This window comes from Schistocerca serialis, chromosome 12 (assembly GCF_023864345.2).
Source record: "Schistocerca serialis cubense isolate TAMUIC-IGC-003099 chromosome 12, iqSchSeri2.2, whole genome shotgun sequence".
NCBI classification, from domain to species: domain Eukaryota; kingdom Metazoa; phylum Arthropoda; class Insecta; order Orthoptera; family Acrididae; genus Schistocerca; species Schistocerca serialis.
Genome location: NC_064649.1, coordinates 116,218,327 through 116,246,111, shown reverse-complemented (window position 1 = coordinate 116,246,111; position 27,785 = coordinate 116,218,327). Strand labels below are relative to the sequence as shown.

Sequence of the window (27,785 nt, the reverse complement as noted above, 5' to 3'; positions counted from 1 at the left end):
TAATTATTTTGTATGTTTATTTTAAAAAAATATAAGTGAAATAACAATATGTACAAAAAGGTTCCACTAGATTCCATCAGATAAGTGTGTCCTCTGAACGTATATACTCTCCAATGTCTGCCTGGTGGAAGCATACAACTGCCATAGGGTCTGCATGTTTACACTCTGCTGTAGCCTTTGCCGCTGCTCCAAAACCCTGTGAACAATCAAATTTATGTTCATTTACTATCTATAGATAGTATGTAAAGCAGGAGAACAGAGGGTTACATCATAAAATTATATGTAAAATGTGTATCTCATATTCTGACGGTACAGAGTTAAAAATATATCTGGATGGACAAAACAAATTACAGTATGTCCAAGATAAAGTGGCCACATTGTTATTTTAACAATTCCTCACCTACACAATCTTTCGATCACATAACAGGTGCAGTTAATTGTCACAGCTTCATTTCTCACTTTGAAAATTCTGCAAGTGTCATTTCATAGTTCTCCAAATTACTCGAGTAGTGTATGCCAAATTCTGTGAATCAAAGAGTGCGTACAGTTGAAGCTTACCTCTGTACTGAGGACATCTGTAAGAGGACTTGTGAAATTGCTCACAATCAATTCCTGAACTCTAGTACTAATGTAAAAAAGCAGTGTTTACAAGTTAATAATAAAATGTGAAAAATCTTGTAGACTTAGTGCTGCACAGCTTATAAGTATTTGTTAAAATACATCTTGTTTTACACTGTGAGCAGAACATATACATGGTGTTTGTTTTAAACTGAGACAGCTAAATATCTCAAAAATGACGCGTTGTATGACAAAAATGTTCTAGGTGAAAAGTTAATACTAGTAAAGGGGACATTTGTCTCTGCTACAACTTACCACCTCCTCACCACCCCTCTACATCTATATCTACACTTTGCAAACCACCATGAGGTGCATGACAAAGTGTCCCATTGTACCAGTTATTAGGGTTTCTTCTTGTTCCATTCACGCATAGAGTGCGGGAAGAATGACTGTTTGAATGCCTCTGTGCATGCAGTAATTATTCTAATCTTATCCTCATGATCCCTATGCGAGCAATACTTACAGGGTTGCAGTATATCCATAGAGTAATCATTTAAAACCAGTTCTTGAGGCTTTTTTGACAGACTTTTTCGGGATATTCATTTATTTATTTATTTAGAATCCAATAGCTCACACATGTGATACAGGATTTGTCATTTGATTGCACGTAACACATAACAACACACACACACATAATAAATGGACAAACACATACAAACAGCCCCTACAGTGAGTTTGTGGTGGGCTGTGTGTCATGATACGAATAGCTCTTTTTTGCGTAATAAAAATGTCATTTAGTCTTGACCTGGTTTTCTCCCAAAAACTTATGCCATAGCTTGCAACTGATTGGAAATAACTAAAGTACACCGCTCTAATGCATTCCTTGCTACATACCTTGGATATTATTCTTAAGGCAAAACATGCTGAGCTAAGTTTCTGAGTAAGATATACACTGTATTCATTCCAGTTTAAATCTTGGTCAATTTGCATTCCCAGAAACTTTGTGGTGCACACTTTTTCTATTTGTTTGCTATCCAGCATAAGGCACATATTTTCCCCTTGACACTTGCTTCCATACAATATAAAGTTTGTTTTCTTTGTATTTAATGTCAGCTTCTTTGAATAAAACCATGACTGTATGTATCAGAGCATTTTTTCTGCTGTAGTACACAATGATTCTTTTATATCACTAATTATGATACTCGTGTCATCTGCAAATAGTAGAATTTTGGCTGAGCTGTCTGGAGCCTGTATATCATTGATATAAATTAGAAATAACAATCGGCCCAGAATGCTGCCCTGTGGAACACCTATTTCAATTTGTTTTGGTTAGTTTACATCTGTCTTCAAGAGTTTACCATTTCAGTTCCTTCAGTATCTCTGTGACACTCTCTCACAGTTTAAACAAACCTGCGACCATTCATGCTGCCCTTCTCTGTGTATGTTTTATATCTCCATTTAGTCCTATCTGGTAGAGGTCCCACCCATTTGAGCAATATTCTAGGATGGATCACACAAGTGATTTGTAAGCAATCTCTTTTGTAGACTGATTGCACTTCTCTGTATTCTACCAATAAACCGAAGTGTACCATCTGTTTCACCCACAACTGAATCTATGTGATCACTCCATTTCATACCCATAGAAAGTGTTACACCCAGGTACTTGTAAGAGTTGGCCGATTCCAACAGTGATTCATTGATATAATCATAGGATGCTATGTTTCTTTGTTTTGCGAAATGCAAAATTTTACATTTATGAACGTTAAGAGCAATCTCTGCACCATGATGAAATCTTATCAAGATGAGACTGAACATTTATGCACTCTCTCTCAGATAGTACTTCATTATACATAACTTCAGCATATGCAAAAAGTCAGAAGTTACTATTAATATTGTCTGAAAGGTCATTAATATACAAAATGAACAGCAAGTGTACCAACATGATTCTCTGGGGCATACCCAAAGTTACTTCTACATATGACGATGACTCTCAATCCAAGATCAAATGACGTGTCCTCCCTATCACAAAGTTCTCAATCCAATCACAAATTTCACTTGATACTCCGTATGATTGTACTTTTGAGAATAAGCATATGTGCAGTACTGAGTCAAATGGTTTTCAGAAGTCAAGAAACACTGTATCTACCTGGTTACTTTGATCCAAGCTTTCCGTATGTTGTGGGAAAAGCGCAAGTTGGGTTTCACATGACTGAAGTTTTGAAATCTAAGCTGACTGGTGCTGAGTAGGTCATTCTGTTCAAAATTCCTCATTATGTTTTAGCTCAGAATACGTTCTAGGATTCTCCAACAAATGGATGTCAAGGATATCGGATGGTAGTTTCGTAGATCACTTTACTACCCTTCTTGTAGATGGGTGTGACCTGTGCCTTTTTCCAAGAACTGGGCACGGTTCATTGATCGCAGGATCTATGATAGTTTATGGTTAGAAGAGGGGCTAACTCAGCCACAAATTTGATATAGAACCTGACAGGGATTTCACCGAGTCTGGAACCTTGTTCATTTTTAATGATTTCAGCTGTTTCTCAACACCACTGGCACTAATACTTATTTCATTTATCTTTTCTGAAGTACGGGTATTAAATTGCAGCAATTCTCCTGGGTTTTCCTTTGTAAAGGAACATTTGAAAACACAATTAAGCATTTTAACTTTTGCTTTGCTACCCTGGATTTCAGTCCCTGTCTCATTTGCTAGGGACTGGACACTAACTTTGCTGCCACTAACAGCTTTTACATACGACCAGAATTTCTTTGGATTTTGTGGATCATCATTTGACAATATTCTGCTACCGTAGTCACTGAAGGCTTCATGCATTGCTCTCTTGACAGCCAAATGCATTTCATTCAGCATCCCTCAATCTATAGCCCTCCTACATGAGTGGGATCAACACTGCATTTTCGAATGGAAACCCCTCAATTTTATTGCATATTCAGATTCTACACCAAAATACATGTGCAGTTTATTCAAACCATTGTTTCCCACTTGTAGTACATGGTGCTCTGATCAATAAATTTAATGTTTGCCTGTTTTTGCAGTTAATAATCAATGCATTTGATTCTACATTTCATTTATGTTATTAGTGAGTTTTGTGTTCTAACAGCAGATGGAACAACATCAGGTATATGTCAAGACCCTATCTCATTCCTGCTTTTACCAATGTTTACTGATTCGGTGTATAACACCAAAATTGTGCAGAAGGTTCATATTCAACATTCTTGAGCTGTGCATTTTAATTTCTCACATTCTCCACTGTTCATTAACAGGATGGAGTATTACAATAGCAGAACTTATGCAACAGGACACAAAGAAGCTAACAGAGAAAGTACTCCAAGACAGGTCAGTTGAAATATAAAGTGTGTGAACAATTAGATACAAAGGAAAAACATGTGGGTATCATTATGTGTTGTAACTCATTACATGACACCCTTACAAAGAAAAATTATTAACATTCAACAGCAGCAGCACTGGATTATTACATAAGTGAATATCTTTAATAGTTATTTACAATACAATAGCACAGCCCTACAGAAAACGAAAGATGATAAAATACATAGTGCTTTTCAACAGATTCTTTGTTTCTGATTTTTAATCTTCTTTACAGTGTATTTTATTCACTGAGAACATCACAGTGTGGATGATTTAGGTGTTGTAATATGCAATTCCGATTTTTAAAAAAATTGCAGCCTATATCAAATGATGTGAATATCTGTCCTTCCTGATATAGAATTACTTGTATATCAACAAAGAACACTCACACACCTTAATTTGTTGCCTCTATAGAAATACTGTCTTGTACTTATGCACACATCTACATCTACATACATACTCTGCAATCCATCATACGGTGCATGGTGGAGGGTACCTCGTACCACAACTAGCATCTTCTCTCCCTGTTCCACTCCCAAAGAGAACGAGGGAAAAATGACTGCCTATATGCCTCTGTACGAACCCTAATCTCTCTTATTTTATCTTTGTGGTCTTTCTGCGAAATATAACTTGGCGGCAGTAAAATTGTACTGCATTCAGCCTCAAATGCTGGTTCTCTAAATATCCTCAATAGCGATTCACGAAAAGAATGCCTCCTTTCCTCTAGAGACTCCCACCCGAGTTCCTGAAGCATTTCCGTAACAGTCGCGTGATGATCAAACCTACCAGTAACAAATCTAGCAGCCCGCCTCTGAATTGCTTCTACGTCCTCCCTCAATCTCAAACGCTCGAGCAGTACTCCGGAATAGGTTGTATTAGTGTTTTATAAGCGGTCTCCTTTGCAGATAAACCACATCTTCCGAAAATTCTACCAATGAACCGAAGACGACTATCCGCCTTCCCTACAACTGCCATTACATGCTCATCCCACTTCATATCGCTCTGCAATGTGACGCTCAAATATTTAACCGACGTGACTGTGTCAAGTGCTACACTACTAATGGAGTATTCAAACATTACGGTATTCTTTTTCCTGTTCATCTGCATTAATTTACATTTATCTATATTTAGAGTTAGCTGCCATTCTTTACACCAATCACAAATCCTGTCCAAGTCATCTTGTATTCTCCTACAGTCACTCAACAATGACACCTTCACGTACACCACAGCATCATCAGGAAACAGCCGCACATTGCTATCCACCCTATCCAAAAGATCATTTATTTAGATAGAAAACAACAGCGGACCTACCACACTTCCCTGGAGCACTCCAGATGATACCCTCACCTCCGATGAACACTCACCATCAAGGACAACACAGTGGAACACTTACAGTAATAATTCTGACAAAAAGACAACTTGGTGTTGACAGCTGTCCAGGAAAACCTCAATGTCTGCAGTTTAATCCTCAATCAAGCCTACGATCTTTCTTCCGTTTCTTCTAGCAATGCACTGAGATGACAAAAGACATGGGATACACCCTAATATCACGTCAGACCTCCTTTTGCCAGGCACAGTGCAGCAACTCGACGTGGCACGGACTCAACAGTTTGTCGGAAGTCCCCTGAAGAAATGCTGAGCCATGTTGCCTCTACAGCTGCCCATAATTGTGAAAGTGTTGCCGTGCAGAATTTTACGTACAAACTGAACTCTCGATTACGCCGCACAAATGTTCAACAGGATTCGTGTCAGGTGATCTTGGTAGCCAAACCACTCCCTTCAACTGTCCAGAATGTTCTTCACACCAAGTGCAGACAACTGTGGCCCAGTAATACGGTGAATTGTCATCCATAAAAATTCCATCATTGTTTGGGGACATGAAATCCATGAATGGCTACAAACGGTCTCCAGACAGCCCGAACAACCCAGCCCGTCCCATTTAAACACAGCCCACACCATTATGGAGCCACCACCAGTTTGCACAGTGCCTTGTTGACAACTCGAGTGCACGACTTCATGGGGTCTGCGCTACACTCAAACCCTACCATCAATTCTTACGAACTGAAATATGATCTCATCTGACCAGGCCACAGTTTTCCAGTCATCTAGGGACCAACTCATGTGGTCAAAAGCCCAGGAGAGGCATTGCAGGCAATGTTGTACTGTGGGCAAAAGCACTCAGGTCGGTCATCTGCTGCTATAGCTCATTAATGCCAAATTTCGCCACACTGTCCAAACAGATATACTCGTCACATGTCCCACATTGATTTCTGCTGTTATTTCTTGCAATGTTGCTTGTCTGTCACCACTGACAATTCCTATACGAACACTTCTGCTCTCGCTCGTTAAACGAAGACTGTCAGCCACGGCGTAGCCCGTGGTGAGAAGTAATGCCTGAAGTTTGGTATTCTCAGCACAATCTTGATACTGTGGATCTTGAAACATTGAATTCCATAACAATTTCCAAAACAGAATGTCCCATGCATGTAGCTCCAATTACAGGGTTGCCACAAGTTTCCCCATGAGAAATTCCCCAATTTCCAGACAAGTTTTAGCATTTTTCCCTGACAAATTTTGAGATCTTTGGCATAAGTAAAAACATAAGTTGACAAAAAGGTAAGGACTTCTGCATTTCTCAGCCATGTAAGCAAAAATCTCAAGTGCTAACATCAACATCTTCTGTAATGAAAGGGTTTTAGATGGAGAAAGCAAGCCCAAAGGTACAGGGTGCCACACGGGAGACGGACGGTTTTTTAATGAAATAATACTCAGCCAACTTTAATTAATGCATGTTTATTTACACAAAATCAAAGCTCATTATTTGCCATTATTTGTGAAAAATAATGTCATCAAGGTGATGTCCATCATTTCGAATGCAGGACTCTTCTCAAAATCCTCCATCACACAGACTAAAATCTCTGCAGGGATGGCAGCAATTTCTTGAATGATTACATTCTTCAACTCGTTCAAATTTCATGGTTTGTGGTTATAGACACAGTTCTTAAGGTATCCTCACAGAAAAAAGTTCAAATACTGACAGGTCAGGAGACCTGGGAAGCGAAGGAACATTGCCAAAACGTGAGATAATCCGGCCAGGAGCCATGCGTCTAAGAACTGTCATTGAAGTGTTTGCGGTGTGCGATGTTGCCCCATCCTGCTGGAACCAAACGCGTTTTAAAGGGATTCGTCGTCTTCTTAGTTCTTGTTTCAAGAATATGAATGTAACAAACTGAATTAACAGTAACTGTGGCCCCGTTCTCTTCAAAAAAATAAGGTCCAATAATGCCAACAGAGCCAAGAGCACACCAGACTGTTACTTTTTCTGTGTGTAGAGGACACTGGTGGATAAGGTGTGGATGCTCTGGAGCCCATTAACGTAGGTTTTGCTTGTTAACGGTCCTGTTTAAATGAAAATGAGCTTCATCACTCATCAATAAAATTTCATTTTCATTCGATCCCAAAATCACTCGCATTCTGTAAGCGAAGTCTTCTCGTACAGCAAAATCAGTTTCCTTAAGTTGTTGGACAATGAGCATTTTGTAGGGATGGAATTTTAATTCTTTATGCAAAATTCGTCTAACTGACTCATGATTGATTCGTAACTCACTAGCATGACGTCTAGCTGACCGTCCTGGGCTTCTGACTGCCGCTTGCCTTACCCTTTCAACATTTTCTGGTGTCGTTACTCTGCGTCTCGGGCCAGGATGCTTCTTATCCAGTATGTTTCCAGCTAATCTGAAGTTTCCCACCCATCTGAGGATTGTGTTACGGCTCGGAACAGCTTCATGTCGACTGACATTAAACCGCGCACGAAACAATCGCTGCGTAGCAATAATAGGCTCACCACTTTTCACGAAGCTGTCATAGACAAACACTCGACGATGCAAGTCCCGCTGCTCCATAGTGGCTGAGTAAATGAGATGGCGTCTTGTGTGGATCAGAACTATCCCCACCACGACCACCTCCCACCATCGCGCTCTCAGTACTACGCAGTTCAAAACCGTCCGTCTCCCGTGTGTCACCCTGTATGTGTGTTTCATTAAGACCACTGCTATTATAGTAAAACACATTTGGTAACAATAATACGCATTTTCTTGGAGTCACAAACAGATTTAAAATAACTTCACTGATTTCAGAAATAACCTTAGAAAAAAGAACGCCTCTTGAAAGAAGTGTAGAAGGCAGGGAAGAGTTGTGCAAACCAAAGGACTATAGGTGACCACCACTAAAATGTTGGTTCTACTATGTTCGTTATTGTCAGTTATTACTCACTATGTTATGTCTATTATTTTGCAGGTATTGTGCGATTTTCCTTTTGAGAAATATACTAGTATGTAGTGTACAAACTGCCAGCAACTGCCAAAATTTTCTTCTTCTTATCATCCATATTTTCTAATACATAAATTACTTTTGAAGTGCCAAAATGACCAAGAATAAATAAAATGTCTATAAAATGCCACACTGTACAATGTATTTGCAGTGAAAGAGTCACAATTCCTGCAGTCAACACTCGTGGCCTCTGGTCTGACGAGGAGCATCACAGCCCTGGGTCCTCAGATAAACCATGAAAATCTGCTGCGTTATGCCTTGCACAAACGGACCCGGTCTATGGGCAGAGCGGTAAGACTTGATCTGATGAGGCGGGCTTGCACAATAGTGGGAAACAACGGGCTTACGATCAGCAGGATCGATCCATTAGAGATACCTGCAGAAATTGCCTGCAGTTTTGGCCTGTCCACGGAAGTTCACCTGGTGGCCAGCTATTCACATGTCACAGGCACCATGTTGGGAAACCGTAAAGAGGTTGTTGAGCAGCAGACAGGCACATAGAAAAGAAAATCACACTCTCACAGCTAAATTTTCAGCAACAGCCTTTCTTCAGAAAATGAGGGCACACACACAATCACTCAGGCGCAACTCGTGCACGATGGCTCTCCATCTTCCACCATAATCGAGTCCATCAATATGAGGTGGCAAATATGAGGTAGCCAAGGAGGTGGAAACGTGGGTTTTACTATGCCAAGACTGCTTGGTAGCTACAACAGGAAAACACAATTAATTAGCAGGAGTACAAAATAAGAAAGTATTTATTACTTAACTTTGCTGTAGTCCACGATCAGTCGGTTGCCAATTATAGAAGACGTGACTGGACTAAGCATCTGTAGAATGACATAATTTACAAGTCACAAATCTTGCAGTGACGAATTAATCCCTCGAAATCTTGAATGTCGAATCTGGTGAATTTGAAGACCAACTTTGAACTGGGCTACGAAGACTTGACGACTGCAATGACTGAGCTGCAGGCGATGACTAACATCGCTGGCTGACCACTGAGCGCGGCTACGAACTGTAGACTGGCACAACTGCACTACACTCATGCGACACGTGAAGTGGCCTAGTGACGCCTCGCAGTGAGCACAAGTACTGCGACTGGCTGTGTACTCTTTGGCTAACACAGCTGTTCTGTTTAACGAGAGAATCACATCCGGCGGATCGATCTCTCAGGCGGCGGTGTGGTCGTATGACTGGTGACATAGCAGTGCACACATGGACACTGTTTCTGGCAGCTGCGTCAACATCTCTTAGAATAAAATCCAAAGAAACCACTCCTAATGTCTCCCTGCCTCTTGTCAGCAGCTGCCACACTAGTGGCAAGAGTGGTGGCAGCACTGGCTGCAAGCTGAGGGGAGTGGTAGGAAGAGGAGAAGCAGTAAGAGTGAGAAAGTAGGGAAGTGGCACACGTACTCAGCTGCACCCAGCCAGCAACAATGCATATCAAACAAATCATTTCATCTAATTAGGCAAAAAACAAGATTTTTCCGGTGTCTTTTTTCAAATTCCCTGATATTTTCCTGATTTCCCTGACACGTTTGAAATTCCCTGATTTCCAGAACTAGTGGCAACCCTGGATTACCATTCTGCATCCAAGGTCTGCTAATTCCCGTAGTGTGACCACAATCACATCGTAAACCTATTCACATGAATTACCCGAGTACAAATGACAGCTCTGTCAATATACTGCCTGTTGCGTACATAGTTCCGCGTAGTCAGCGCGTACACAACTTTCCCACTAGAGCGCGCCCTGCTAAGCACAACAGCGCAGGCGCAGCGTTCGTCCGTCTCCGCACTACGAGATGGCGCTGCGTTAGAGACGGACCAAATTCTGCTTCCCCCGACCCGCGCATTAATATGTAATGCAGCCAATGAGATTGCTGCTAACGTAGAACCTTTTCTCCTCATGGATCACACTCGCACAGTGATACATGAACGCGCGTGGTATTATAAAGAGTGTACAGACCTCCGATTAGTCAGTCTGCATTTGTCTGCACCAGTCTGCATTAGTCTGTACCAGTCTATAGTCAAGTTCCAGTCTGCGCCTAATAAGATTACCATATTCCTGTACATAGCCATGAAGATAAATGTATAGACACTTTTGTCAAGTATCAGAGATATATGTGAGAATAAGATTAACGTACCAATACCAAAGGAACTTCAGATTGTCAACTGTAAATAGCATCCAGAACCAAGTTAAGTAATTTTTATGGTTGTTATTATTTTAATAAATGTGTGTGAAAATTAATCAAGTTCTGTTTAAAGTTGGTCATCGTCAATCTGCTGCTCTAAGCGTGCAAGTGGCATTTCTATCGTCTGACCTAACGGCAGAAGATAAGCACGCCACGATAAGACCACGAGACATATTGCTGACACTCGCCTACTTAGATAGAGCGACAAGTCAAATAATCTGATGGTGTGTGTACTGAAGGTCTTACAGTACGCACACCACACTGCCCTTTTTGTACCTTGAGTACGTGATACTAATGCCATCTGTACATGTACATACATTATTCCAGGATTTTGTCACCTCTGTGTAATTGGTGTGAGTGGAAACTGTGAAGATGCTTTTGGAGACCATGTTAAACTGTAAGCCCCATGATAAAAGGCTGGGTAAGAAAGGTCAAAGGAAACCAATGGTATAGCACCTCCAATCGGACAATCCCTTAACTTTACATAGGTCCGTCCACCCACTGTGTTTGTTTACAGTGTAATGCAGGTGCTGACAATGTGTCTCTGTATCAAGTTCGAGGCAACCAATGGGAGTACAATTTGAGGTAGTTAGTGAACAGCTAGTAACTAGGTGTGTCTTTATCCCACTAACAGACACATTTCACATGCACAAACTTTGTTCGCAAGTTGACGAAGTGAACAAATGTCAAAGTGAAATGATGGCTGTGGTGATGCACTGATCTGCAGAGTAGCCAAAAAGTGAAAAATGAACACTCAATGCTAAATTTTTACTGTGTTTTGTGTGTATGGGTTTCTCCAAATTAAGTGTTTTCCCTCAAAACCACAATTTGACTGCACTGTATCCCTAGTGTTTTAAGGTTTTGTAACATTAAGCACTTAATATTTTTCCCCGAGATCAAAACAAAAACACTGTTACATTACAAGCTACACAAATCAGATACTCTGGCATCATAACTTCCACAATTCTGCAATAACATGTCCCAGTATTACCCTCTTAGACCGACAAAAGATGGTTGGGGGGGCTTGATAAGATATTTTAGTAGCTATTAAGTAGCATGATGCATACTCTGCACAAATTTTTTTTTCAATTTGTGTGCAGATATGAAGGGAGAAATGTGAATACAGCGCATTAACAAGATGCACTGATGAGCACATGGTTTTATTGAGTGGGTACATAAGTTCATAGCACTTTTCCACATGTTTAATAAACACAACAAATATACATAAGAGAGACTTTAGTCATCAATAATGTATTCTCCCTCATTATTTACAACAGTCTGCTAATGACGTGGCAACTTTTTGATTCTGCAACTGTAGAAATTATCTGGATTTGAGACAAAGACTTGTTGAGCCAAGTTCGGAATGCATTTTTATCTGAAAAGAAAGTTACTTAAAGGTTGTTCCGTAGAGAGCGGAAAACGACACCATTTCTCCTCACTAGTAATGATACAAGATAGGAATGGTTGATGTTGTTTACAAGTCAACTGATGACAAGCTAGCACATATGGCTGATTTTCTAACCTTCCTCATTGCATGCAAATGTTTCACATTGGTGGAATGATCACAGTTCATCACATTTTCCAGTTCTCCAGTGCACTGTCATGGATCAATGTGGTTAATGCATGTAAATGATCTCCAAACTCCAAAGATCCTCCTAGAGTGGAGAGTCACTAGTATCAAAATGATCCTCCTCGAAATGAGAAAACCATTTTCTTGCTGTGCTCTGCCCAATGGCATTATCCCCAAAAATGGCACAAATGTTTCTGGCTGCTTTCACTGCTGTCACCTCTCTCCTAGAACTCAAGGAGAAGAATGTGTCAGAAATGTTCCCCACTTGGTACTCCATTTTCTAGCATCTACAGCTCTACTCAGTATCTACAAATGATAAATTGACAATACATAAACTCAAATAGTGACAATGAACTAGAAACAAAAAATGACAACCAATAAATAAACCCATAGCAACCAGAACAAAAAAAAAAAACCTCCCAAAGAGGCCATGAAGGCCCAATGATACTGACTGGCCGCCGCGTCATCCTCAGCCCACAGGCGTCACCGGATGTGGATATGGAGGGTTATGTGGTCAGCACACCGCTCTCCAGACCGTATGTCAGTTTACGAGACCGGAGCCGCTCCTTCTCACTCTAGTAGCTCATCAGTTAACCTCACAAGGGCTGAGTACACCCCGCTTGCCGACAGCACTCAGCAGTCCGGGTGGCCACCCATCCACGTGCAAGTCCAGCCCGACAGCACTTAACTTCGGTGATCCGATAGAAACCGGTGTTGCAACTGCAACAAGGCTGTTGGCATAGCAACCAGAATACCGACATGAAAAGAAAAATACATGCTATGAACTTACGCACTAACCTAATTCTTGAAATGGAGAAGCTATTTACGCTTTACCATCATGGCTTGAGGACACAATGGACTCCAGAGTAGAAGAGGGCCAAACAATAACATGAGGGTAATCCCAAAAGTAATGTCTCCTATTTTTTTAAAAGTGCATAGACCTGTTTATTTCTACAGTGATTTACATCAGTTTAGAGCTTGAACATTTAGCTATTTTTTGACAGAATCACCATTTCTGTCAATGCATTTTTGTAGACGCTGTGGCAGTTTTTGTACGCCGACATCATACCAGCTCACCGCCATGTTGTTCAGAAAGTTATGAACCTCTTCTTTCACCTCGTCATTGGAGCTGAATCGCTGGGACCACAATTAACGCTGACAGGTACTGTGAGACTCTGAAAAAACTCAAACGGGCAATTCCGAACCAGAGAAGAGGAATGTTGAGCAAGGGCGTACACATTCTCCATAACAATGCTTGCCCACACATTGTTCGGCAAACCGTTGCTCTCCTGCAACAGTTTCAGTGGAACATAATCACCCGCCCGCCCTACAGTCCTGACTTGGCACCCATTGACTATCATCTGTTCCCTAGGTTAAAGGAACATTTGGCCGGAAAGCGATTCATATCCGATGTTGAGGTGAAAGAAGAGGTTCATAACTTTTTGAACAGCATGTCGGCGAGCTAGTATGACATGGGCATACAAAAACTTCTACAGCGTCTACAAAAATGCATCGACAGAAATGGTGTGATTATGTCAAAAAATGGCTAAATTTCCAAGCTGTAAACTGATGTAAACCATTGTAGAAATTAACAGGCCTATGTACTCATATAAAAAAAAATAGGGGACCTTACTTTCGGGATTACCCTCGTAGTTTTGCACAAGAACAAAACAAGCTTGTTAAAAATGCTTTTGGAGTTTCCTATGGACTCACATGTCTATATTATCTATATGTCAGGTGATAAAGTATCATGTAGACACTACCCATGAGCATGTTGTAATAATCGATCTATTCACTCTATGTTGTAAAGAATTATGTGAATAGTTAAATGCAGAAGAGTTCTTTAAATCGTGGTTTCATGATTTTGTAGTAAGTTATCATAAAGTAAGAGCTCTCTTACAGCCCTCGACCCTCTGCAGACAAAGTTCAGCAGTCAAATTAGTGACACTGCTTAGCAGGACCAAAGAATTAAGAAAATATATGAAAACAACCGTCAAGATTGAATAAGGAGACTTTTATTACAAACAGCATCAGAGTGACGGATCCATACATGAAGTTGTCAGTCCAGCACAAGAGTTCTCTATTTAAACACTTCAACAGTCTGTACAAGTGGTGGGATGAGGTGATCACAACTCTATAAAAGACATATTTACGCCAGTGACTGTAGCACTTTCTTTATTTCACGATTGCAATTTCGGCCTCAGGCCATTATCAAGTGCAGATTTTTGTGGCTTTAAGCCATGTCAACTTAAAATGAGCTGACACATTTATACGAGGGTCACTCAAAAAGAAATGCACACTATTTTTGTAAAAATACAGTTTCCATTCTACATGTGTGAAAGTTTTACAGTGTGTAGATACATCCTTCCCGCTTGTTTTCAAACTTAGTTCAACCTGTTCCCGTGAGTGGTGTCGTCACAGCATGTCTTCGAGATGGCTGCTACACTTGACTTTCTTCAGAAGCAACGTGATGTCATAGAATTCCTGTGCTGTGAAAACGAGACAGTGGGAAACATCCACAAGAGGTTGAAAAAAGTGCATGGAGATGCTGCTGTCAATCGCAGTACAGTAAGTCGGTGGGCAAGCAGGTTACGTGATGAAAGCGGGCACGGCAGTATTGAGGATTGTCCTCGCAGTGGCAGGCCTCGTACTGCACACACTCCAGACAGTGTGCAGAGAGTTAATGAATTGGTGACTGCTGACAGACCCATCACCGTGAACGAATTGTCACGCTATGTTGGGATAGGGAAGGAAGTGTTTGAAAATACTGAAAGTGATGGTGTTAAAAAAGGTTTGTGCCAGGTGGGTTCCCAGGATGTTGACAGTGGCTCACAAAGAAACAAGAAAAACGGTATGCAGCGAACTTTTGGAACAGTACGATTATGGTGGAGATGAATTTCTTGGAACAATTATGATAGGTGATAAAACATGGCTCCATCATTTTTCACCAGAGATGAAGAGGCAATCAATGGAGTGGCATCATGCAAATTCACCCAAGGAAAAAAAATCAAAACCACGCCTTCTGCTGGAAAAGTTATGGCTACGGTGTTTTTCGATTCTGAAGGACTCTTGCTTGTGGACATCATGCCAAGTGGAACCACCATAAATTCTGATGCATATGTGATGACACTGAAGAAACTTCGAGCTCGACTGAGTTGTGTTCGACCACATCGGCAAAAGCAGGATGTTTTGCTGTTGCACGACAATGCACGGCCACATGTCAGTCAAAAAACCATGGAAGCAATCACAAAACTCGGATGGACAACACTGAAATACCCACCTTACAGTCCTGACCTGGTTCCATGTGACTCATCTCTTTGGGAAACTGAAACACTGTCTACGTGGAACAAGGTTTAAAGATGATGATTCCCTTGTGCACGCTGCCAACAGTGGCTCCAACAGGTTGGTCCAGAATTTTACCGTGCAGGTATACAGGCGCTGGTTCCAAGATGGCATAAGGCAGTTGAGAGTGATGGAAATTACATAGAGAAATGAAAATATTGTTCCTAAAGGATGTATCTACAAACTGTAAAACTTTCAAACATGTAGAATAAAAGATGGATTTAAAAAAAGACAGTGTGCATTTCTTTTGGAGTGACCCTAGTATGTTGTCGTCATTATTATTAAGTACATTCGTGATACTGTTACATTTTGCGAGCACACATATCCATATGACATAAAACAACATATGGTTATGTGTGCTCGCAATATGTAACAGCGTCACGAATGTATTTAATAGTAATGACAATGACATATAAATGTGTCAGCTCATTTTAAGTTGCATGGCTTAAAGCCACAAAAATCTACACTTGATAATGGCCTGAGGCTGAAATTGCAATCGTGGAATAAAGAAAGTGTTACAGTCACTGGCGTAAATATGATGTCTTTTATAAAGTTCTATATGACTGTGAATCCCAGGTATAAAAAGTTAATTGATGACAACTCAGTGCTCAAAATAGCATTTAAGGAAGCACACCTACAACTAAGAGTTAAGTACCTTGCAGGATCTTATCTTCAGATCTCTTAGATGTAGTTGTGAAGAGAACTTACTGTGAAACAAGAGGTCAAGGAACTTTACTGAATCATTCATCTTGATAAGTGTGTCTCTAATAACTAGCGTTGTCAATGTTGTGACCACAATGTCACCCATTACACCTGCTAACAACTGTCAACAACACAAGAAGTATTTAACTCTAGCAATAAAATGAAACTGTGGGAAGTACGCGGTTTTGGAAGGGGACAAACTGAATACATGACAAGAACAACCACAACACCATTCCAATCAAATATTCACCCAAAAATGACATACAGAAATCATCAACAATCAACCCAAATACAAAAAGCAAGAAACACACCACGGATATCATTCATTACACATGAACTATATAGCTCAAACAAAGACAGCAATACCAGGAACCCCCACAAAACTTGAAAGTCCAGCACCGCCAATTTCCTACATAGCTCAAATGAACCCCACAGCGACCGAAACTAGCAGAACTAAGTATTACCAAAACCCATTGATATCAAAACAGCTGCAACGCACTCCACAATACCAGCACTTTAAACTACTAAATATGAACTTCAATGAACAACACAGCATAACAATCCCATAATATTTGAATACAGCATTACTAGGGTGCAGCCTGGCACAGTCTCATCAATTAAATATCAAGGGATAATGTTACAAGACAAAGTAACATGTAATAAGCACATAAGGTTTATAGTATGGAAGGATAATGCTTGACTTTATTTCATTGGGAGAATTCTGGGACAGTGTAGCTCGTCCGTAAAGGAGATGGCATATACAACACTTGTGCGGCCCATTCCTGAGTACCCCTTAAGTGTTTGGGATCCCCACCAGGTCTGATTATCAAAGCAACTCATGAGTGATCCTGCTAGATTTGTTACTGGTAAGTTCAATCAGCATGCAAGTATTATGGAGATGCTTTGTGAACTCAAGTGCGAATCCTCGGAGGGAAGACAACACTCTTTTCATGACACACTATCGTGGAAATTGAGAGAAGCTGCATTTAGCGCCAACTACAGAATGGTTCTTCTGCCACCAATGTACAATTCATGTAAGGACCATGAAGCTAAGGTGTGAGAAGTTAGGGCTCATTGGGAGGCTTTTGAATATTCATTTTTACCTTGCTCTATTTGTGGGTGAAACAGAAAATGATATGACTAGCAGTGGTACAATATACCATCTGCCATGCAATTTTTATTCACGTTCAGTTGGTGACACTAGTCACCTTACTTCTACACATCTCTCTCAACACTGCTGCTACTGCTGGAAGCATTTTCAGAAAGCCTCTTTTGGTATGATGCACAATTGCTCCATCAAATTCTGCATGTCTTCCCTCTTCTGAAATATGGTTCCTTTCAAACCCTTTTTCAGTTTCTGGAAAAACCAGAAGTCACTCAGTGCTAAATAATGGGAATAGGGAGGTTGACAAATCATGACCTCTAATGACTACTGCGGTCATTAATGCTGAGTACCTGGCAGTAGGTGGTAGCACAATGCGCCTAATATGAAAAAACGCATGTTTTTGGGGGTATCCAGACACTTTTGATCACATAGTGTAGCCCTTGGTTGGCCCCTCCTTTTGGTGGAATACAATCTACCTTTCATTATTCACGTGGCATCCTGTCACCTGACACCTTCCCCATATGTCCTAATCAGTGGATTCTTTGAAATTTAAGAAATTTCACTATATTTTTCGCTGATATAAGATCATGTGTTTCACTGTTTTACCTTACTCTTCAACCCACAGCCTGTCTTGCAGGCCCATAAATTTTTTGCAGCGTTTTTCTTTCAAATGCTGTTAGGCTGTTCAAATCTGCTTCTATCGCTGTCCTCATTTCTGGCCCATATGTACCAATAGTCAAACAAGGCAATAGCATACTCTTAACTTGGTTGTTCTTGTAATTAGAGAATTCTTAAATACTTGTATGTTTGCGTAACATACTTTGTTTGCTGCTGGTATTCTTTCTCTGCTATATTGTCTCATATTATTACCGACCATTAGCAGAACACCTAAACAATTGAAGCAGCTTACAAGCTTCAAAAAATATTATTAAGGCATAAAATAATGCTGTAGACAAAATTTATGTAAGTATCTAGTGGTGGTGGTGGTGGTGGTTAGTGTTTAACGTCCCGTCGACAACGAGGTCATTAGAGACGGAGCGCAAGCTCGGTTTAGGGAAAGAGTGGGAAGGAAATCGGCCGTGCCCTTTCAAAGGAACCATCCCGGCATTTGCCTGAAACGATTTAGGGAAATCACGGAAAACCTAAATCAGGATGGCCGGAGACGGGATTGAACCGTTGTCCTCCCGAATGCGAGTCCAGTGTGCTAACCACTGCGCCAAAGTATCTAGTGTACAGGACTATTATACTCCATATAATATTTACTAAGTCAGTGTACAAAGAAAAAAAAGAGTACAATAATTCCTTTCTAATCCCCAAGTAGATCACCAGAGGATGCACCTAAACTGGTGTGAAAGCAGTAGTGGTTTAATAAAAACTTTCTACGGCCAGAGTGGTGTTTTTTGCCTTCTTATAAAAATGTTCTTTTATTCCTGCTTCTGTTTCAGCAAGCAAGCAAGCAAACATCACGCACACACGACCGTTAACTACAGAATCTCGTGCCGGAATGCAACATAATGTGCAACGCAAACAGCAATCTGGATGGGGTGGGGAAAGGGAAGGAATAGTAGTGTACAGGTGGGGAGAGAGACAAACTCTTTTGTTGTTATCAACCCTGTTCCATGTTGACCTGTTCTCCTTTAGAGTACACTGCACAGCAGATAATACTGAGGCATATCTATCTGTCCTTGCAATCTCACTTATTCTAGTATCACAGTATTTTACTAAAACTTCATGTCCTCTTTGGCTATTTCTCTCGTTGTATATTCCAGATAATTTTGCCCCTTTTCTTTGTTGAAGGTGTATTCTATATGTGCCATCCATTATCCGAGCCTCTTGCGGTTCAGTGTAGAGCGATTGGCCTTGCCCTGGAGGACTTGAACTTATTTAGGGTTTACTCGCCTAGGAACATTGGCTTCCCCGTGCCTTTTGAGTCATCCCTGCCCTATGCTGCAGGAGACACTTCGCCTGGTTCCTCTGTCGTGACCTGTCCAGCTTAGTATGCTCTGGTGGTAGCTATGCTACTGCCAGCATGGATCTCAGCTTCTTTGACGTACACAAACCTCGCCTCTCTACAATGAAGGTGTCTTTAATAAGGCGGTGTCTCACGGATATGAGGAACTAACACCTTCAAAACCAAAAATATGTCAGTAGCCAATAACTGAGGACATTAAAATTTAACTCACTGACAAGGCAACAAAAACAATCCTCCAAAATACCAAGTAATGCACAGCAAAAAGTCCACTATTGCACTAACATCACTCCGAAACAATTTAGAAACATAAACATCATACAACAGAGTGTGCCAACAGTTATTGCAATATGCTTCTGCAAATGCAATTCATTTCAAACATTTCATCCCTCAATAACATCACACAACACAGTTATCTCACTAGACAAAGCTGATGGGCACTATACCAGCCTCTGGTTGACCCCAAATTTGAAATTCATGTGTTGTCTTGACTCCTCCAGTTTTCCGATGTTCTACTGCAACTGGTTTGTTAAATTTGCAAAGTTGTTAGAGAATCAAAATGCCGCAAAATCATTCACAAGTTGGGATGCTTATGAATGATGAACACCACTACTCATTGTAATAACAAGTATATACAGGGTGTTTCAAAAATGACCAGTATATTTGAAACGGCAATAAAAACTAAACGAGCAGCGATAGAAATACACCGTTTGTTGCAATATGCTTGGGACAACAGTACATTTTCAGGCGGACAAACTTTCAAAATTACAGTAGTTACAATTTTCAACAACAGATGGCGCTGCAAGTGATGTGAAAGATATAGAAGACAACGCAGTCTGTGGGTGCGCCATTCTGTACGTCGTCTTTCTGCTGTAAGCGTGTGCTATTCACAACGTGCAAGTGTGCTGTAGACAACATGGTTTATTCCTTAGAACAGAGGATTTTTCTGGTGTTGGAATTCCACCACCTAGAACACAGTGTTGTTGCAACAAGATGAAGTTTTCAACGGAGGTTTAACGTAACCAAAGGACCGAAAAGCGATACAATAAAGGATCTGTTTGAAAAATTTCAACGGACTGGGAACGTGACGGATGAACGTGCTGGAAAGGTAGGGCGACCGCGTACGGCAACCACAGAGGGCAACGCGCAGCTGGTGCAGCAGGTGATCCAACAGCGGCCTCAGGTTTCCATTCGCCGTGTTGCAGCTGCGGTCCAAATGACGCCAACGTCCACGTATCGTCTCATGCGCCACAGTTTATACCTCTATCCATACAAAATTCAAATGCGGCAACCCCTCAGCGCCGCTACCATTGCTGCACGAGAGACATTCGCTAACGATATAGTGCACAGGATTGATGACGGCGATATGCATGTGGGCAGCATTTGGTTTACTGACGAAGCTTATTTTTACCTGGACGGCTTCGTCAATAAACAGAACTGGCGCATATGGGGAACCGAAAAGCCCCATGTTGCAGTCCCATCGTCCCTGCATCCTCAAAAAGTACTGGTCTGGGCCGCCATTTCTTCCAAAGGAATCATTGGCCCATTTTCAGATCCGAAACGATTACTGCATCACGCTATCTGGACATTCTTCGTGAATTTGTGGCGGTACAAACTGCCTTAGACGACACTGCGAACACCTCGTGGTTTATGCAAGATGGTGCCTGGACACATCGCACGGCCGACGTCTTTAATTTCCTGAATGAATATTTCGATGATCGTGTGATTGCTTTGGGCTATCCGAAACATACAGGAGGCAGCGTGGATTGGCCTCCCTATTCGCCAGACATGAACCCCTGTGACTTCTTTCTGTGGGGACACTTGAAAGACCAGGTGTACGGCCAGAATCCAGAAACAACTGAACAGCTGAAGCAGTACATCTCATCTGCATGTGAAGCCGTTCCGCCAGACACGTTGTCGAAGGTTTCGGGTAATTTCATTCAGGGACTACGCCATATTATTGCTACGCATGGTGGATATGTGGAAAATATCGTACTATAGAGTTTCCCAGACCGCAGCGCCATCTGTTGTTGAAAATTGTAACTACTGTAATTTCGAAAGTTTATCTGCCGTAAAATGTACTGTTGTCCCAAGCATATTGCAACAAACGGTGTATTTCTATCGCTGCTCGTTTAGTTTTTATTGCCGTTTCAAATATACCAGTCATTTTTGAAACACCCTGTAAATCCTTAGGATGCTCTCATATTGGAAACTGTGCCCCATATTTAACTTGTCCGTAAGTACTTTCCAACTCAATATCTGAAACAGGGAAGTGATAAGAATATTATAAAGATGAGAAAATCTCCCTGGAAGCCACATCGAAGGAAGTGTCTGACAATGTTCTGCTTATTGCCTCCAACTGCTCCTGTAGGCTTTCTCAAGACTAAAAAAGCCTGCAGTATCACCACCACCAAAGGGGTCAGATTTCCAGAGGTGGAATGACATCTGCTTAAGTCTAACTGGAGGCAACAAAGGAGCTGCTCTGATCTCCAAGGTCTTAATAGCATACTGTATGTCACTGGTTGTGGGTGAGATATTGGTTCCACTTCCCTTCAGGAGCTGGAGGAGTACGCTGTATACTGGGTTGTACAGGGTGGAGCAGAGGAAATGCATGTTTTTTGAACTGCTAGTACGCAGCAATGAGAGGGAGCACTGACCTCGAATGAATGTCGGCAGACTGTCCATACAACGCAGTTTAAGTCGTTATGGAGTGTTGGAGCGTAGAGCATCATGTGTTCGTTGTCAAGCAGTACTTTAGAAACAATGATTCTGTAGTCACAGTGCAGCATCTTTTCCGTCAAAATTTTAGAGTCGGACATCGAGGGGCAGTGCCCGACCGAAATACTGTACTCCAATGGGTTGCAGTGTTTATAAGTACTGGATCTGTGATGGAAAAGAAGCCACCTGGCATTCCCCATTCAGTTCGAACTCCGGAAAATGTAGACCGAGTGAGAATGGTAGTGCTTGCTAGTCTGAAACGATTGGCTAGACGACAGGCTGTAGCACTGCATCTTACATGATCTTAAGTTTCATCCGTACAAGATAATGATCGTCCAGCAGCTTAGTGAAGGGGATTTTGTGCAGGGTATAGAGTTTTGTCAAGTAATGGATGAAATTTTTACGGAAGATGCAGCTGCTACAGTTTTCACGAGTGATGAAGCACACTTTCCTGTAGACAGTTATGTCTATGTTCAAAATTATTGGTACTGGGCACCAGAGAACCCACTTGAATCAAACTCTCTACAGTTTAAAAGTAACAGTGTGGTGAAGCATTTCAAAAATGGAGATTGTTGGACCCCCCCCCCTTTTTTTTTTTTTTTTTTTTTTTTTTTTTTTTTTTTTTTTTTTTTTGGAAGGAGCTGCAGTTACTGTGACATCAGCATGCTATGTTAACTTTCTTCGTCCAGAACTTGAAAGGCGTCAAGTGAACATGAGAGAAATATGTTTTCAGCAGGAGGGTGCCACAGCTCACAAGGCGAGAGCATCAATGGAAGTGGTGCGACAAGTTATTTCGAGATATGGTGATTTTTACCAGCCCCATCGCACACCCGATTTGTCAATATGGGACTTCTTTTTGTGGGGATATTTAAAATCAAAAGTCTAGATGAACAAGCCTTGCACAATCAATGACTTGAAGAATTCCATTTGTCAGGAAATTGAAGCTGTGCCGAATGAAATGTTGGAGAGAGCCATGCGTAACTTTCCGGAGAGGATCCAAATTTGTATCCAGCAAGAAGGACGTCATCTCCAAGACATTATTTTTCGAACCTAATCAAAGTATGCATATTTCAAAACTGCATTAAAAAATCTATCAGTTAATGCTTGTTTTTATTATTTTTATCAAACCCTGTCCCAGTCATTTAATAGTGAAAAACACGAGTTTCTTCTGCTCCACCCTGTATAATGAAAGTGCACCTACACACAGAGAGCCAGTGTGGGCTTCAATTATTGTATGGCAGTGAAAGTTATTAGATATGCCAATGCGTTAATCTAGGATCGATTTATGCTGAAAGAAAAGGTCCAATTTTGGTCACCAGGTACAAATCTGGCACTGTACACTGTTTGTAAGTCAGCATGACACCCACACCACCATCTGACAAACAATAATGTGAGTGAAGAGTATGGCTATTAAGAAGACAGACTGTGTGCTGTTAACAAAACTATTTTATGTGAATAGCAGCAATTACAGTGGTGCGCTGAGAGTATTGCCGACTGAAAGGTCAGAGGAGAGGCCTGACGTCATTAAATGGCTTACCGAAGATGATGATGAAATTCAAAAACACGAGTGAGCTCAGTACAGAACCTGGAAGAGGAAGGCATGCCATCTCAGCCATTGTATATCCCACGGTCAACTGTACAGAAAGTATGGCAGTCTATTTCACATTGGAACCTGTACAAGATCCACACAGTGCGGCAACTGAAATCTCATGATCCACAGCACTGTTCTGAATTTGCTGTTCAATTTCTGGCACAGATCAAAATGTATTCTACAGAGTGGCGAGGTACATTTTACATTACAGGGTGCGGCGAATACACAGAATTGACGAATTTGGGTTGCTGCTCGACTGTGAGTTGTGCACGAAGAGCCACTGCACATGCTATATGTGACTGTATGGTGTGGATTCACAAGCACCTTTATTCTCTGTCTGCTCTCCTTTGAAATGATTACACCTAGAATGCCTGTCAGGTGTACCGTGACGTGGGTACATTATTGAGATTTCCTTGTACAGCATGTGATTCCTGTTTTGGAAGAGTGCACCTACGTGGAAACCATGTTTTCATGCAAGGTAGGGCAACACCTCATATCGCTCACCCAGTGGAAGATATGCTGAATGCAATTTGCTGCAAACATGATATCTCCAGAGGTTCTCTAGATAAATGACTTGCAAGATCTCTGTATCTGAATCCATGTAACTTTTAGCTCTTGGGATATCTACCTGATCTGAAACACAGTGCTCAAATTCCACCAGAACTGCTGCGAGCAGCTGCTGATCATGTCATTTTATAAATGCAGGATCTTGTCCACACTTCCAGTACTCATACTGAAAAAGCTCAATAAACAGCAGTTAATAATAAAATGAACATTACACCTTTCTCACTCGTTTGACTTTTCTGCTCATGTCCCGTTTCGAAACTATTACATATGGAAACATTTCTATACATCTTCCTTGCATTCACAGCGCCATATTTATACTTGGTAACACAAATAGGAACTAATTTCTTTCCAGCATAAACTGGTTCCGCATTGACACACTAGAACACCTACCAAGTATCACTGACATACATTAGTTACTGCCCAAACTTGACTTCTGTGAATAGCTGCACTTTAAATACAACCACCCCCATTAGGTACATTGGACATAACAACAAAAATTTCTTATGCAGTGACACAAAAAGAAATGAGTACCTGATGTCGAATAACATGCTAAAGTGTGGAGGAGGGACACCTATAATGTTCTTTGTTACTGGAGAAGTCCCAACTGCCTTCCACTCAGCAAAAGTTGTGTGCAATTAAGAACTCTCAGCCTCATCCATAAATCCATCCAAAGGTCCCTGTCCCACAGTGGATCTTGTGGAACAACTGATGGTAATCAGACAGTTATGCTATAACCTCTTCTTACTAAACATAATAATTTCACTGGATTGCTAACTAAAAGACTGTCAAGTTGCAGGAAAACAGTAACAGAGCAAGGGCAGAGCCACATGTCTTTTCTATGCCCAAACCAATACTGCATCATCATAGCCACCATAATGATGAGAAAGTGCCAGTAGTCTTTACAGCACCTGGTCAATCTTGATACACATCAGTTTTGGTGGCTCCCTCCTGGGCACTACTATACATCGTAGATGAATCCATTGAGTTTCTACGTAATATCTTTGGGCAACAGAGCAATTATTTCCAATACAATGTTTTCCTAAACCAAATTGAATTTTGTGGTTTGGCAGTTTTTGTTGAACCTAGTGTTTAAATATGGCTCTACTGTTGGTACACCTGGATCAATTTATAGCCATGAAAGTAGCACAGACTACAGTACCACTCGTCAGCTCTGAATAGTATTGCCATAAACAATGCAAGCATTCACCTTTACTGTGTAACCACAAAGGCAATTATGGTGTCATACAATCGCATGTATTTTAACTACCAAATTATTGTGACTCCAGTGGAGAATGTGGGAGTTTTGGAGAGGGATATTACCATGAAGAACTTCAGACATATTAAAATCTGGAAAATAAAAGACCACTGTGGGAAAAATATGGGTTTTCAGTACGGTCTTAATATTAAAATGTCACAAAAATAATAATGGGCTAATAATAATGTCAGGAGACACTCACTGGCTTCATGAACTCACAGCCAGGCTATGACCTTCCAATTTAATCTAGACCTTTGTCTAGACTACAAAACAGACTGTGACTAAAATCATCATTTAAAAAAGGAGTGACAACAGAAATGTCTATGGCCAAAGAAGAACGCGAGTATTGGGAACACCCAGGAGGCATTCAGAAGCACCACAGATGATCTTCCTAGATCATTTCCTTTCACAGTAGCTTTCTCACAGAGCCTACTGTGTGTGACACAGGCAAATAGTGTTCCACAACTTAAAACTGTTATGCAGATTCATCAATTAAAGTTTCTCATTATCTCACTTTTATCAAACAATATATCAAGACCCCCACACACTAGCTGGGTACGAAACAGTTTTTCTTATAAGATATTATGTATATTACAATAATAATAATAATAATAATAATAAAAAGCTGGAGATACTCACAAGTGGCATGTCGTTCATCGAAAGTACAATAACTCCTTGGTACTTCGGAGTATTTTCTGTAATTCTCCCCAATCCAGATTTCAGGACATTATGTCCATACAGAAACTGTTGCTCTCCTGACGGTTTCACCCAGATCTTGTACTGAAACAGTTAAAAATTTTTTCAATATGCACATGACACAAAAAGTCACTCAATCCCCAGGACCGCATCCACTTTAAAATAAAGTAATTCGCCTAAAACGAAAACTTTAACTCAAATTGTAGTGTAGTAGTAATTCGTTACCTGTGCGTATGGTGCGAGGTACTGTAGTGCTGTAATATGGAGACGAAACTTCCCAGATTTCGTGAATTTACCGAAACACGTTCCAACACTGATTAGATGGTCAGGAGCGACATTCGACGCCAAACTTAAAACTCTCTCCGAAACGTAGTACACTCGGTCTTTCTGCTCCCTGAACACATATGTTCCATCTGGCCTGTCTATCAGGAGTTTCACATTAGCACCGATACTGCGGCGGAAAGAAAAGTGTTATTAGATCACATTCTTCAAAAGTGCTGGGTTGTCAAGCTGTCACTGATACGTTAACTGTAGGAGAAGTATTACGTCACAATCTAAGTATGTAAAAGAAACAAATGCTTGCTAGTCGTGATCCAAACACAGACTCTAAGTTCCTGTACATATTTGTAGTTCAACATGCTCGAAACAAATGGCAGCTAACATCTAAAGGAAATGAAGTGCTATTTAGCCAATACTCACTATTTTGCTAATTTTTCGAAAACCAGTTTCATTCGATCGTCACTTAAATGCTTCATTTCTTCAGGTTTACAACAAACAAATCACACCACGTGAATCTGTTTACATTTATCTCGTGTGGTGTGTACATGGCATAACAACACTGCCGGACCAAAGCACAAATCGCTAAAGATATCACATTAGGTCAAGATACTTGATCGGTGATAACGGAAAGTATGTGTTTTTATAATGAACAAACATCCGTGTTTCTACGAAAGGATTTGTATTTATTTCATTTTAGGCAAAGATTTAAAATTTCATAGAATGGCTAACACGAGTTACAGCATTCCTTACGAGGCCAACGTTAGCTGGGCCGCTATTTCCACGGTGGTGAGAAGCGAAAATTTCATAGAATGGCTAACACGAGTTACAGCATTCCTTACGAGGCCAACGTTAACTGGGCCGCTATTTCCACGGTGGTGAGAAGCGCCAACGAGTAAAAATTTGGGTCCTCAGTTCCCGATTTTAATAAGTCTATAGACAGCAACAAATCTTGATATTTCACTTTTTATGCAGTAAAAATATTATTATAACTTTATGGTGGAATTTCATTCCTTTGTTGCCGTGTACATCTGTTTATGACGACTATACTTTACGGTCTTCAAGTCCAAAACAAGCTGGAGGCATAATATGACAGGGTACGAGAAGAGAATTTGCTACTGAAGAAGCATATAAAGCAAATTAGTGTGCGGCACAAAATAACAATAGCACACTTAGAAACTTGAGCTGCAGGTATAAAAAAAGACTAATTAAGTTTCTGATGTGTTTAGTACTGAAAACGTAATGCATACGTTAAACAAGCTTCTATAACTTCATGCTGACGGTAAAGCATCACTATATTCTCAGCAAATAAGGAAACTGGCCCTGATCTTACATTTTTATTTTCCTAGGTTATATAGTTACTTACGAAAATTTGATAAATTATCTCACCCACGAATACTTCACTGCAATTACTAAGAAGTTCGTTATTTATAGACAGTGGCCATCTCTTTAAGGAAACTTACATGGAGAAGAGGTGCATTAGGTAAAATATAAATGTGCGCCACAGGGATTATTTTATCTGCAGAA

At 40.7% G+C, this 27,785-nt stretch overlaps 1 protein-coding gene across 1 annotated transcript; it reads right to left on the bottom strand.

Annotated features, from left to right (window-relative positions):
• Positions 1-26,828, bottom strand: LOC126427915 (60S ribosome subunit biogenesis protein NIP7 homolog). Its single transcript, XM_050089810.1, has 4 exons — positions 26,682-26,828; positions 26,208-26,433; positions 25,926-26,066; positions 1-196 (listed from the first exon to the last, which is right to left on the bottom strand). Exons 1-4 carry the CDS (start codon positions 26,735-26,737, stop codon positions 77-79), a joined length of 543 nt encoding a protein of 180 aa, XP_049945767.1. The 5' UTR covers positions 26,738-26,828; the 3' UTR covers positions 1-76.
• Positions 26,829-27,785: the final 957 nt, after the last annotated feature.

What these genes read in the sequence shown, in the direction of transcription:
- LOC126427915 (XM_050089810.1), bottom strand. Translation starts at nt 26,737, where the DNA reads ATGAAGCATTTAAGTGACGATCGAATGAAACTGGTTTTCGAAAAATTA. An exon ending in TTCGAAAAATTAGCAAAATA is followed by an intron (nt 26,434 to 26,681) that starts GTGAGTATTGGC and finishes TTTCCGCCGCAG; the next exon opens with TATCGGTGCTAATGTGAAAC. An exon ending in ACCTCGCACCATACGCACAG is followed by an intron (nt 26,067 to 26,207) that starts GTAACGAATTAC and finishes TAACTGTTTCAG; the next exon opens with TACAAGATCTGGGTGAAACC.